The sequence below is a fragment of the Cherax quadricarinatus genome, unplaced genomic scaffold (assembly GCF_038502225.1).
Source record: "Cherax quadricarinatus isolate ZL_2023a unplaced genomic scaffold, ASM3850222v1 Contig2399, whole genome shotgun sequence".
NCBI classification, from domain to species: Eukaryota; Metazoa; Arthropoda; class Malacostraca; order Decapoda; family Parastacidae; genus Cherax; species Cherax quadricarinatus.
The window spans coordinates 1,303-15,929 of record NW_027197425.1 but is presented as its reverse complement, the minus strand read 5'-3'; the positions used below and the strand labels follow the sequence as shown (position 1 = coordinate 15,929).

General features: G+C 36.6%; 1 protein-coding gene across 1 annotated transcript in view; it reads right to left on the bottom strand.

The window, feature by feature from the left end:
- Window positions 1-14,273, bottom strand: part of LOC128696519 (zinc finger protein 271) — a 48,095-nt gene extending 33,822 nt beyond the window's left edge. The window contains exons 1-2 of the mRNA XM_070081344.1: window positions 14,147-14,273; window positions 8,936-11,176 (exon numbers count right to left, since the gene is read on the bottom strand). Coding sequence (XP_069937445.1) covers window positions 8,936-9,827 — 892 coding nt within the window. The 5' untranslated portion in view covers window positions 9,828-11,176; window positions 14,147-14,273. The remainder of the gene's footprint in view (window positions 1-8,935; window positions 11,177-14,146) is intronic.
- Between the last annotated feature and the right edge of the window lie 354 nt (window positions 14,274-14,627).

The following is a 14,627-nucleotide window of genomic DNA, read 5'->3' as shown; positions in this document are numbered from 1 at the left end:
TACCAGGTATACTCAACAGACTTATCCCCCTATAATTTTTGCACTCTCTTTTGTCCCCTTTGCCTTTATACAAAGGAACTATGCATGCTCTCTGCCAATCCCTAGGTACCTTACCCTCTTCCATACATTTATTAAATAATAGCACCAACCACTCCAAAACTATATCCCCACCTGCTTTTAACATTTCTATCTTTATCCCATCAATCCCAGCTGCCTTACCCCCTTTCATTTTACCTACTGCCTCACGAACTTCCCCCACACTCACAACTGGCTCTTCCTCACTCCTACAAGATGTTATTCCTCCTTGCCCTATACATGAAATCACAGCTTCCCTATCTTCATCAACATTTAACAATTCCTCAAAATATTCCCTCCATCTTCCCAATACCTCTAACTCTCCATTTAATAACTCTCCTCTCCTATTTTTAACTGACAAATCCATTTGTTCTCTAGGCTTCCTTAACTTGTTAATCTCACTCCAAAACTTTTTCTTATTTTCAACAAAATTTGTTGATAACATCTCACCCACTCTCTCATTTGCTCTCTTTTTACATTGCTTCACCACTCTCTTAACCTCTCTCTTTTTCTCCATATACTCTTCCCTCCTTGCATCACTTCTACTTTGTAAAAACTTCTCATATGCTAACTTTTTCTCCCTTACTACTCTCTTTACATCATCATTCCACCAATCGCTCCTCTTCCCTCCCGCACCCACTTTCCTGTAACCACAAACTTCTGCTGAACACTCTAACACTACATTTTTAAACCTACCCCATACCTCTTCGACCCCATTGCCTATGCTCTCATTAGCCCATCTATCCTCCAATAGCTGTTTATATCTTACCCTAACTGACTAAAAAGTGATCTGATATATCTGTGGCCCCTCTATAAACATGTACATCCTGAAGTCTACTCAACAGTCTTTTATCTACCAATACATTCTATCCCCGCCCGTGGTATGATTTGTTTGCAATTGTGTCATTACGATTTTGGGAGTCATGGTAGATAAAAGACTGTTAGGTAGACTTTAGGATGTACATGTTTATAGAGTGGCCACAGATATACCGGATCACTTTTTAGTTGTAGCTTCATATAAAGTAAAAATTAGATGGGATACAAGGAAAATGGAAGCAGAGAGTAAGAGAGAGGTGAAGGTTTATAAACTAAAAGAGGAGGCAGTTAGGGTAAGATGTAAACAACTGTTAGAGAATAGATGGGCTAGTATGAGTATAGGCAAAGGAGGGTAGAAATTATGGGGTAAGTTTAAGAATACAGTGGACCCCCGGTTTACGACATTATTTCATTCCAGAAGTATGTTCAGGTGCCAGTACTGAACGAATTTGTTCCCATAAGGAATATTGTAAATTAGCTTAGTCCATTTCAGACCCCCAAACACACACGTACAAATGCACTTACATAAATACACTTACATAATTGGTCAGTTCTTAATTACAATTTCAGGTTCCTAAGCAAACACTATGATGACCTCCTGGCACTCCTTGATTCCCTAAAGACAATCTTCTCCTGTTATTCTTACTGAAACCTGGCTTAAGCAGTACACAATAGATATCTACTCAATACCAGGATACACAACAATCCACAACTCCAGACCATACCAGGTTGGAGGTGGTAATGCACTCTATTACTTTAATGAACTATCTTGTTATAATACAACTTGCTGTAGTGATGATTATGGAGAATATATTTTTGCAAATTTTACCATAAAAAACATGAAGACTCCTATAACAATCGCTGCCATCTTCCGGATGCCTCATACAAACATCCCAAATATTAGTGATAAATTAAAGACACTAATGACAAATAACCAAATGAACAAGCACCACCTTCTCTTAGCTGGAGACTTCAACATCAACCTTGGCCTACCTGATGATCAGCCTGTAACTGATTTCATCAATAATATGAACAACACACTTCTCATAGCATCAATAACTAAACCAACCAGGCTGAGACAAGTGCAACCATAACTGACCATATATGAACCAATATACTACTAGCCCCCCTTAAATCAGGGATAATTACAGACAGCACTACTGACCACTACCCCACCTTCCTCTTAACAAACATTTGTAAATAACCACTGGAATACAGCAAAGTTTCTTTTAGATTCCATGACGAGGCCTCAATAAGTAACTTCACAACAGAGCTAGGGACGGTTGACTGGCCTACAGAATTCTCCATTGCCAATGGTATCGATGATTGGATAGACATATTTCTTAACAAATTACTTAAACTATACAACAAACATTGTCCCATAAAAACGAAACAGATTATGAATGAACGGCTAGATTGCCCATGGCTAACTAACAACATACTAACATCCATTGATAAGAAACATCAATATGAAGAGCAATATAGACAGGGCTTAATACACAAAGATATTATTAAACACTATGCATCAGTTCTCACCAAACTAATAAGAAAGGCCAAGAAATTGTACTATTCCAGCAGATTCACCGAAACAAGATGTGATATAACAAAGACCTGGAAAGCACTCTCAGATTCTGGCCGCCCACAAACTAAAAAAAACACAGGGATATTGTCCTAACTAAACCGAATGAAACACAACTACAACCTATTGATACAGTTAACAAGTTCAATGACTTCTTCTCAACCTTAGGATCAAATGTCGCCAGTAAAATCCCATGTACCAATCCCCGAGCAAGTGATTACTTAGATGGGAATTTCCCAACCTCCATCTATCTTGCACCCACCAAACCTACTGAAGTCACTACGATTGTCAAGTCACTTAAAAATAAATCAGGGAATCTGTCTGAAGTCCCACCATTACTGTGCAAGCGAGCGGCTCATGTCCTTTCGTCTGCTATTCCATTACTCTTTAACAAATCGCTAGAAACTAGCACTTTATCAACACTACTCAAGACAGCAAGGGTTACACCAATACACAAAGGGGGTGACCCCACAGATGTGAATAACTACAGGCCACTCTCAAACTTACCGTTGCTATCCAAAATCTTCGAGAAACTGGTGCACAACAGATTATATTCGTTTATTACAGTACAAAGCATACCCAACCTTTGCCAATTTGGCTTTAGAAAAAACAAAAGCACAAACGATGCAATTGTAAAAATGCTGGTCCTGCTTTACACAGCACTGGAAAATAAGGAATATACATTAGGACTCTTTAGTAACCTAAGGAAAGCGTTTGATACAGTAGACCATGGCATCCTACACCATAAACTTGACCATTATGGTATAAGAGGCCAAGCGCTTATGTATTTCAAATCCTACCTTACTAACAGGTATCAATACGTCACCACTAAGGACGCAACCTCATCAACACGACCACTTGATACTGGAGCGCCACGGGGAAGTGGCTCTTTCTCTTATACATCAATGATCTTCCCAACGTACCACAACCCCTGAAACCAGTTCTCTTTGCTGACAACACGACTTAAATCATCACCCACCGAAATCTTGCCTCACTCAACACCATTGTTAACGAAGAGCTACTAAAAATATCAACCTGGATGACTGCCAATAAACTTACACTTAACACTGACAAAACCTTTTATATTATGTTTGGTAACAGCGCAGGGGTGGCAGAACTGATCATTAAAATTGACAACACTCTTATTGCTAATGATAATGAAGGCAATTTCCTGGGCCTACACCTCGACAGCAACCTGAAATTCAGCACCCATATCCAACACATAAAAAAAAGTATCCAAAACGGTTGGGATCCTCTCCAAGATATGTTACTACGTGCCACAATCAGCCTACTCACACTATACTATTCACTCATCTATCACTACCTCACCTATGCTATTTGTGCCTGGGGATCAACAGCAGCAACACACCTAAAGTCAATAATAACCCAACAAAAAGCCACAATAAGAATAATCATGGAATCTAATCCAAGGCAACACCTACCCCCCTCCACTCTTCAAAGATCTAAACTTACTCACTGTACAGAACATCCACACTTACTACTGTGCAACCTACATTTACAAAACCACAAACTCCAGTATCAACCCAGAACTAAAACACTTTCTTGACAGTTGCAACAGGACCCACAGGCACAACACCAGGCACAAAAATCCTTATGACATTCCCCGTTTCCAGCTAAACCTATACAAAAATTCAATGTACATTGAAGGGCCTAAAGTCTGGAACTCCCTGCCTGATAACTCTAGTACTGCTGACACATCCATCACTTTCAAAACTACCATTAAAAAACATCTCCCTGACACACCCCACCGTCAGCTAACTACATGAAAACCACCTTTTCTCTTACTTGTATCATTCACACACACACAAAAAAAAAACAAGACCTGCTCTCGATATCTGTGATTCTCTCCAATTTACACTTACACTCGCCCAAATGACAGTAAACATAAAATTTCAAATAAAGCTATTGCCTAATAAATCTTAACTAGTCACAATTTTGCCCGAGATACTCAAATATAGGAGCTTTAATAGAAACTATATATCATGCCAAGGCAAAACCATTCTCATTGCTAAACTTACAAACTGTAATGCAGTTACCTAGCTTTAATGTCAATATGCTCCATAACCTGTATCAATATAGAGTTAGAATTACCATTAGTCTGCCCAAAATGCCTAGTTACGTAATATTATGAACGCTTAATAAAATACAGAATGCAATATTTACAATGGTGTTAGATAATACTATAAAGCAGACTTTGTCCAGTTTAACCCTTTCAGGGTCCATCCCGTAGATCTACGGTTTTACGTTCAGGGTCCAAGCTGTAGATCTACGCCATGAGCTCAGCTCACTCTGATAAGCTGTGAGTGGTAAATTTGGGCCTAGATATGAGAGAATACATCTATGTGGTATGTGTGTACCACATAAAACAAATCCTGCAGCACACAGTGTATGAGAAAAAAACAGATCATGATTTTCGATTAAAACAGCAACTGCAGTGTTTTTTTGTATGTTTGTTACAGTTGTATTTGCAATTTCTTGGTCTCATTTGATAGAATGGAAGACATATTACAGAAATAGAGATGATTTTGATTGGTTTTAGCACTGAAAATGGCTTGAAACTGAGCTCAGTAGCGGAAATGTTAAATTTTTGCCAATGTTCAAGAGTAAACAAACGACCTCACACGTCTAATACACGCCAACTGATGGGTCTAATATACATTCACAAATGTGGTGATGATATTTATACAATTATTACAATATTGCATAACAGTAAATCTTCTATTTTTTGGTTTGAATAAAAATTCATTATGTGAATAAAAAATCAAAATAGAATTCATTTGTAAAGCCTCAAAACCTAACTAATGAACAGAGGAAATGGTAGTTTAGTGCCAGGAATACCTACATTGTTTATTCTGGACCCTATTTTGAAACTGGAATATTTTGAACAGTGTTAAATTGGCGAAATTACCAATTTCCGATCACTTTATTTTGTAGTTGAAACAGTTGACTTGGCAATTTCTTGTGCTCAATCAATAGAAGAGAAGTAATACTAGTGAAATAGCTAAGAATTTGGTCAACTGGAATAATGTAATTGGCCTATAATGGGCGTCAAAGTTGGCAAAATCGCTGATTCATAAATATCGCCGACACATCAAAATTCGCAAAAGCATAATTTCAGAATGAAAGGGGGGAAAAGCAGATGGGATTGATGGGATAAAGATAGAAATGTTAAAAGCAGGTGGAGGTATAGTTTTGGAGTGGTCAGTGTTTTTATTTAATAAATGTATGGAAGAGGGTAAGGTACCTAGGGATTGGTAGAGAGCATGCACAGTTCCTTTGTATGAAGGCAAAGGGGACAAAAGTGTGTAAAAATTATAGGGGAATAAGTCTGTTGAGTATACCTGGTAAAGTGTATGGTAGAGTTATTATTGAAAGAATTAAGAGTAAGATGGAGAGCAGGATAGCAGATGAACAAGGAGGCTTTAGGAAGGGTAGGGGGTGTGTAGACCAAGTGTTTGCAGTGAAACATATAGGTGAACAGTATTTAGATAAGGGTAAAGAGGTTTTTGTGGCATTTATGGATTTGGAAAAGGCATATGATAGGGTGCATAGGGGGCAGTGTGGCAGATGTTGCAAATGTATGGAATAGGAGGTAGGTTATTGAAAGCTGTAAAAAGTTTTTACGAGGATAGTGAGGCTCAGGTTAGAGTATGTAGGTGAGAGGGAGATTATTTCCCAGTAAAAGTAGGCCTTAGACAGGGATGTGTGATGTCACCATGGTTGTTCAATATATTTATAGATGGAGTTGTAAGAGAAGTGAATGCTCGGGTGTTGGCAAGAGGTGTGGGGTTAAAAGATAAAGAATCTAACACAAAGTGGGAGTTGTCACAGTTGCTCTTTGCTGATGACACTGTGCTTTTGGGAGATTTTGAAGAGAAGTTGCAGAGGTTGGTGGATGAGTTTGGTAAGGTATGTAAAAGAAGGAAATTAAAAGTGAATATAGAAAAGAGTAAGGTGATGAGGATAACAAAAAATTAGGTAATGAAAGATTGGATATCAGATTGGAGAGAGTATAGAGGTGAATGTATTTGAATATTTGGGACTGGATGTGTGAGCAGATGGGTCTATGAAAGATGAGGTGAATCATAGAATTTACAAAGAGAAAAAGGTGAGTGGTGCACTGAGGAATCTATGGAGACAAAGAACTTTATCCATGAAAGCAAATAGGGGAATGTATGAGAGTATAGTTATACCAATGCTAATATATGGATGTGAAGCATGGGTGGTGAATGTTGCAACAAGGAGAAGGCTGGAGGCAGTGGAGATGTCATGTCTGAGGGCAATGTGTGGTGTGAATATAATGCAGAGAATCCATAGGTTGAAGAGTAGGAGAAGGTGCAGGATTACTAAAACTATTATCCAGAGGGCTGAGGAGGGGTTGTTGAGGTGGTTTGGACATGTAGAGAGGATGGAACAAAATAGAATGACTTCGAGAGTGTATAAATCTGTAGTGGAGGGAAGGTGGGGTAGGGGTCGGCCTAGGAAAGGTTGGAGGGAGGGGGGGGTAAAGGAGGTTTTGTGTGCGAGGGCCTTGGGCTTCCAGCAAGCATGCATGAGAATGTTAGATAGGAGCGAATGGAGACAAATGGGTTTTAGGATTTGACATGCTGTTGGAGTGTGAGCAAGGTAACATTTGTGAAGGGATATAGGGGAAACTGGCAGGCCAGACCTGATTCCTGGAGATGTGAAGTACAGTGCCGGCACTCTGAAGGATGAGTGTTCATGTTGCAGTTTTGTAACTGTAGTGTAAGCCTGCCTGTGGCAAGACAGTAATGGTGTGAATGATGAAAGTTTTTCTTTTTTGGGCCATCCTGCCTTGGTGGGAAATGGCTGATGCATTAGTAAAATAATAATAACAAAGCAGGCAACAATAAGCATTACTTTGAATCCTCTGATCCAGGTATGTTGAAATGATATACATCTTCAGTGTTAGAGAGCAGTGCAATAAAAGATGCTTTGTGTCATACAAATAGTTCTATAATACATAGAATATTCATTTTGAAAAATTGTTTATCAATGCCAGTTTTTGTAGAAAAAGAATTTTTAACAAAGAAAAGTATGCTCTTGAGATCACATAATTTCAGTAAAGATAATATCAGATTCCAATAATAATGTCAGATCCCAATAATGCTGGATTAGTGATAGCCAACCTGTAGTAGAAGTTTATGGGTTGCTGAAGAGATACCCATGAGTTAGTGGAATCAACCAGAGATACTTAGGAAAGGAGCTTGTTTCTAGAGACCTTGAAAACCCTAGCCCTGGAAGAATCAATCCAGGCTTGTAATCTAGGATTTGGGGAAGACCTCAGTAGTGGCCCAAAGAAGGAATGTATCAAGGCAGTAAATCAAGGGGAATAACCCCAGACAGTATGTCAAAGCAAGGGCATTCCTTGGGAACTGTGTGGTGTGATTGTTATAATATCAGTAAGCAGGTTCTACTGAAATATTAGGAATTTGCTGCTAGCATTTTTTTTTTTCTTGGGTGCCACTGATTTCAGATTCCCTTGCAATGTGTTTATTAAATTGTAAGTGGTTTTATCTGAGCATATTTTACTTCCTCCTTTGAGCCATGTACATATTGTCAATTTGCCCAAGGTTAAATTGAATAATATACCAATTTTTTTTTTTGGGGGAGTCAGGCCATGATAAGGTGCCTACTGCTCAATTTTCAGGCAAAGCTACCTTAAGAGCCAGTATTTATCAGGACCCCTATCTTGTTATAATTATCCTGTATTATTTCTCACTGGGTTTTCTCGTGCTCCAACCCAAACTCTATGTTTTCCTCCCTTCTCCTATGACTGAGGCTACTGTTATCTCTTCCACTATTAAAAGGGGAGGTGGTGGCAGCATACTTCCAAGAGAATAGAGCGCTATTTTCTATTCTCTCATATTCTAGTAATTTCCCTTTGTTATTTGTTCTCTATTTTTCTCATACTTTTCTCCACGCTGAGTCTCTACCTGAGGGAACAGACAATATGGCATCGTCTGGTGCTTTGTCCACCCTAACATGGGACTGAAGTGGAAGCTGCGGCACTTCAAGAGTACTGTACATTTTATTTGATAGTGCTGTGTGTCTGATAATTTCTTCATTATTCATGATCAAATTTTGTGTATTTCTTATTTCTAGCAGTTTCTTATCTGTTAGCTTAAAACAAACTTTTTCCATGGTATGTTTGTTAACCTAGAAAGCTTCTAGGAATTATTTCTGGTAAATTGCTGCTAATGTCTTTGCTTTACTTTTGGAAGGTTGAAATCCCCAAGGAAGGTAGTATTTGGCGAGGGATTTTCAAAGCAGCTACCTATCTTTCTTGTTTATTCAGTGAATTCCTTTGCATTGGCAGATAGTAGCTAACATACCAGGATAATTACTAGATTGTTCTAAACTTAAATGTGTACAACTCCTTCCACTTCCAGGAACTGAACACTGATATGACTTAATTTTTATGAACTCTCATGTGTTTTACTAAACTCGACTGATCTGAAAACTCTTTTAGACATTCTGAACAATGATATGGTTTCTCCCCACTATGAATTCTCATATGTCTTACTAAATTGGATTTATGTGAAAAGTCTTTGGCACACACTGAACACTGATATGGTTTCTCCCCTGTATGAATTCTCATGTGTTTTAGTAAACTAGATTTATCTGAGAAGTCTTTTACACACTCAGAACACTGGTATGGTTTCTCCCCAGTATGAACTCTCATGTGTCTTATTAAACTGGATTTATCAGAAAATTCTTTGAGACATTCAGAACATTGAAATGGCTTTTCTCCAGTGTGAATTTTCATATGTTTTAGTAAGTTAAGTTTTAGGGAAAAAGCTTTTAGACACTCTGAGCACTCATATGGTTTCTCTCCAGTATGACTTCTCATGTGATTGATTAAATGATCATTTTTAGAAAAACTTTTCACACATACTAAGCACTTGTATGGTTTCTCTCTAGTATGAATTTTCATGTGCTGTGCCAAATTAGATTTTAGAGAAAACCCTTTTAGACAGACTGAACACGGATATGGTTTCTCTCTCGTATGAGTTTTCATGTGTTGTACTAAGATAGACTTTAGAGAAAAATCTTTTAGGCACTCTGGACAATGATATGGCTTCTCTCCAGTATGAATTCTCATATGTTTTATTAAGGTAGAGTTATAGGAAAAGTCTTTTAGACACACTGAACACTGAAGTGCTTTTTTGCTTTTGCAAATTCTCTTCAAAGATGCACAGTGAGACTTTAGTGAGGAGTGTTTTAGAGACTGTGTATGTTGATGTAATTTATCTTGTGGTTGTAGAATAATTTGTGACCTTTGAACATGTTCTTTTTCAAGTATTTTTGACATATTGATCACTGACTTGATAATATTCTATATGAACTACGAGAGCTTAACAAGATGAAAATTTTGCTGGTACATCATTACACTGAAAACCAATATTTCTGAAATTCTGTTTTATTACAATATTATAAACATGGTTATGTGATAAACCCATAAGGGTCATACAGAGCCTAAGGAATAAGCAAAGATGATTCACTACAACTCAAATTCCCTCGATTAAGAGCAAGTCATAACTGCAAAGCACCTACCATGAAGGGCTTTCTAATACCATATATAAATTTGAATCTTTGTTGCCATAGCTTTCACACCACTTTTGAAATAATGTATATTGTTATAAGTTATATTTTATATATATTATCATGCACATTATTAAAGCCAATTTATTAAAAAACTTCATGTTACTACTGCAGTCTTGGTACTTCCTATCCACACAAAATATTGCTACTATGATCTTGCTTTATGCAAACTTTACTTATGACAAGCACCAGGAATGTGTTTTGTATAGCATACAAATAAAAGTTTTTTAAAATTTCTACGACAGTCAGCTGTATTAATGTTTTCTCTAATTAATGAAATGGCACACAGCTTGATAAATATACTTTTCATGCAAAATTGGAACCTTATAATGTGTCAAACACAGTACATGGGACAATGATTGCTAGGGCAGGAATATTATCAAGGGAAAATGAGGTTAAATCATATTACATTTGGGAGAACAAAGTTTATAATAGTTTATAACAGTAAAACAGAGCAAAGGGATGGGATGAGGTGGGGACTATGACAGATGAGAAATTTTATAACTGATATAGCAGATACTATCATTACTGCTGCACAATGGTCATATAAATAGTACCTTCCTCATAATACCATTTGTACATTTATCATCCTACTGCTGTGTAATGTTCTCATGAACAACACCTCTATAATACAGCAGAACATTCAACATTTGCAATATTCTTGTACAATGCATAGTCATATTAAAAACTTAAAGGAGAATCAGCACATTTTGTTGGAGAGAGAGATTAACTTAAATACACTTCTTTTTTATTCTAAGTCAGGAGTATGAATGTCAAAACAGACTGTTAAGGAGTCTCGCTTGACTAACATGACACAGGTGTTGACACTGTATATGTAGCATTTCCATCACTGAAATTAAATAGTGCCATCACCATACATATTTCAGTATTTATGTATCATATACAAGCTTTATAACACTGAATATTAGAACCACAATTGTACTTCCTCTGGTGCTGGGAAGATCTGCAGTGAAAGCACTACAAATGCAATTCCTCTCCTGGTAATGAAAAAGACAACTTGCAGCATTGGCACACTACCACCCTCTGGAGCCAGATTACCTACATAAAATAAATGTCACATTAAATGGAATATACAATACAATACTTTATTTGGACATGATACATAGTTGTACAAGGAAATAAGTAGTTGGGTGTACATGCCAAAAGCCCCATATATGCAGAGAATTATGGGCAGGCTTAAAATTAATATAAAATTAACTAAGCAATGACAGATTCAGTGGTAAAAATTACTGTAAACAATTTACAAAATGAAGTACAATTTAGTATTTGAAGCAATGAAGTTTGAACATTTTGATTTTGAAGCATTATAGTTGTGAATTTGTGACATTACAATGTATAACGTAACAAGATGATCATATTGTTATTAGTTGTCTTGAAGTTTTAAGAGTTAAGTAAATGGGAGATTTATTGGTAAAGTTAAATATTGAGTGATTAACTGGTTTTTTAAAAGTACCTTAAATTGATTTTCAGACCATGTTACTTTAGTATTTGCTGGTAATGAATTCCAAATTTTGGGGCCCTTTATGTGCATAGTTTTTACAGTGTGATATGGACACTGGGTACATCAAAAAGGGATCTGTGTCTTGTGTTATGGCCATGTGTCCTGTTAAGGTTGGTGAGGAGAAGTTTGAGTGGAGGGTTTATGTTTGCGTGTATTGTTCTATGTATGTAGTAGGCACATGAATAAGTGTGGATGTTCTTTATGGTGAGGAGATTTAGACTTTTGAATAAAGGTGGAGCATGCTGTCACGAGTGGGAATTTATCATTCTGATTGCAGCCTTTTGCTGGGTTATAAGATACAAAATATAGTTCTATATTAATTTTTTACTTTAAGCACATTTCATATGTATTAATATCACAAATTATAAACAATTATTATAATATTCTAAATATAAATTACACAGAACTGTTTAATATTGGAATATCTATTATTATTATTTTTCAGATATTCATAAACAATGTCATGCCCATAATGGTCTCTTATACAGATACTGTATTCATAAACAATGTCATACCCATAATGGGTCACAACACTGCAAGAAGTATGTAAAATGGCAAGTACAGTGCCTACACTCTACAGGATTAGTTTGGGATATTTGCTGTTTAGAGGGACATCTAAACATCAATATTGATTTATTTATTTAACACACCAGCCATTTCCCACCGAGGCAGGGTGACCCAAAAAGAAATTAACACTTTCATCATCATTCACTCCATCACTGCCTTGCCAGAGGGGCACTGATACTATAGTTCAAAACTTCAAATATCCCCACCACTCCTTCAGAGTGCAGGCACTATTACTTCCCACAGGCACTAGTCAATAATTAATCTGGAGGTGATCATTATATGGAGGAGGAGCCCTTTGATTGCTAACCAAAATTCCAAAAAGCAAACTTTCATTAAGTGAAGAATAACTGTTCAACATAATACTGCTTTTTTTTGAGAATAAATTTAACTATCATATTTTTATATCCAATTTTTACATTACAACAAGTTTCTTGTTTTATTTATCTCCACCCATTTTTATATCCTTATCATATGTTCATATATAATTTTATGAAAGTTTAGTTTAATTTAACATTAATTCTTAATTTAATGTTCTTCACTAAATGCATTTTTTTAATAAAATTTGTACTACAATGTTATGTAATTTTATGTGCAAAGTCCAATATTTTGTACATTAATATTGTTAGTATTAGTTCCATCATATGACTGCCAAAAATGCTATGCATAACTACAGGCTTTTTCTTTTAAAATTTATTATTTGCTGTTAGCTAACTACATGTATTTTAAGTCAAATGTATCCTTTTTGGGAATAATATTACCTTATTAATCCTATCTATGTTATATTCTAATGTAATTAACATTGTTATCTGCCTATAATCAACCCGACACTCAATGTGATATATAAATACTGGTAGAATTATTGACACTAAGTTAGGTAGAACACACGAGCAATTAATTTGACATTATTCCTAAGTTTCACTCTATAAGAACTTTATTAATCTCCTGACACATGTGTTGAAACATACATACATACACTAAATTTTTCTTTAGTTGCTCATATGTTCTTGCACCTGACAATCATTACTATGTAGCTATGTTATATTCTTGTTTAATTATGGCTGTTACCTGACTGTAAGTAATTAAATAAGTTTATTCAGGTATACACAAATACAGTTACATAGATTTATCATACATAACAGCATATGTGTAGAGAACCTAGGATAACCCAAAAAAGTCAGACAGAGTGACTTATGATGTATGATTATTTAGGTATAGGTACACCTAAATTTGTATAACAGTACTTATGTAGACCAGTACGTAAATAAAACCCTAATGGAAGTAAGTCACTTTGTTTTTCGTTATCATAGGTAATTTAAACGTATGTTACTATGTATGATAACTTATGTAACTGTATTCACGTGTACCTAAATAAAGTTACAACAATGTCTAGGAGTTTTCCATTGTTATTATTATTATTATTAAGGGGGAAGTGCTAAACCCGGAGGATTATACAGCTCCTGTGGGGGGGGAGGGATGGAAGGTATTCAGGCTCAATTCAGGGAACTGGAGCAAAGATCCAATTCCCTAGCTCAAGAGCCCCTCATGCCCGTAATGCTATGCATACAAGTGGCTTTGGCATGCTGCTCTTACCTGTATTTTTTGTACCTCTGTATGTTCAAATTATTAAATAAATAAATAAATAAAAAATATATAAAGGAACCTCCCTGGAGGGGTGGGAGTCTCCCAGGTGGCAGGTCTGGCACCTAGTGGAATATATCAGTTATCTAACAGCATAATTTTGGTTTAGTTTACGTTAGGGCTGCGACTGATGACATTTTAACTACTTAATATATGGGAGATCTCTCTGTCCAGTAGGAAAAAATGTCATTCTTGTGGCTGATGGTCGCCTTGGTGACGTGACTCATCACTGGCATCTATCATTACTTTCTACCGCTTTTACCAAGTTCTAGAAATAAATACTAGTTTCCCTGCCTGCTTACCTCACAAATTACTGCTGGATTGGCTGTTAATCCAGAATTTGATACAATGAGGATGAGTGAGTATATAATGGCAGACAATTGTTATTGTTGTTGTTGTTGGGGGGGTTTGAGGGCCACCAAAGCTTACTCGGTGTTGAGTCAGATTCCCCAGTTTAATAATAATATAATAATATATTTATTTCTACAAGTACATATACATGTATAAGGTATACAGGCCTAACTGACATCAATGACATACTACTTTATAGAAAGCCGCTTGTTATGCAGAGCATTTCTGGCAAATTAGGTCAGTTTTGTCCCAGGATGCGACCCACACCAGTCGACTAACATAAGGTACCCATTATTACTGGCGAGTGAACATAGACAACCGGTGTAAGGAAACACGTCCGATCTTTCCACCCCTTTGCCGGGAATCGAACCCGGACCCTCACTATGCGAAGGGAGAGCTTTAGCCACAAGGCCACGGGGTACCATAATCTAT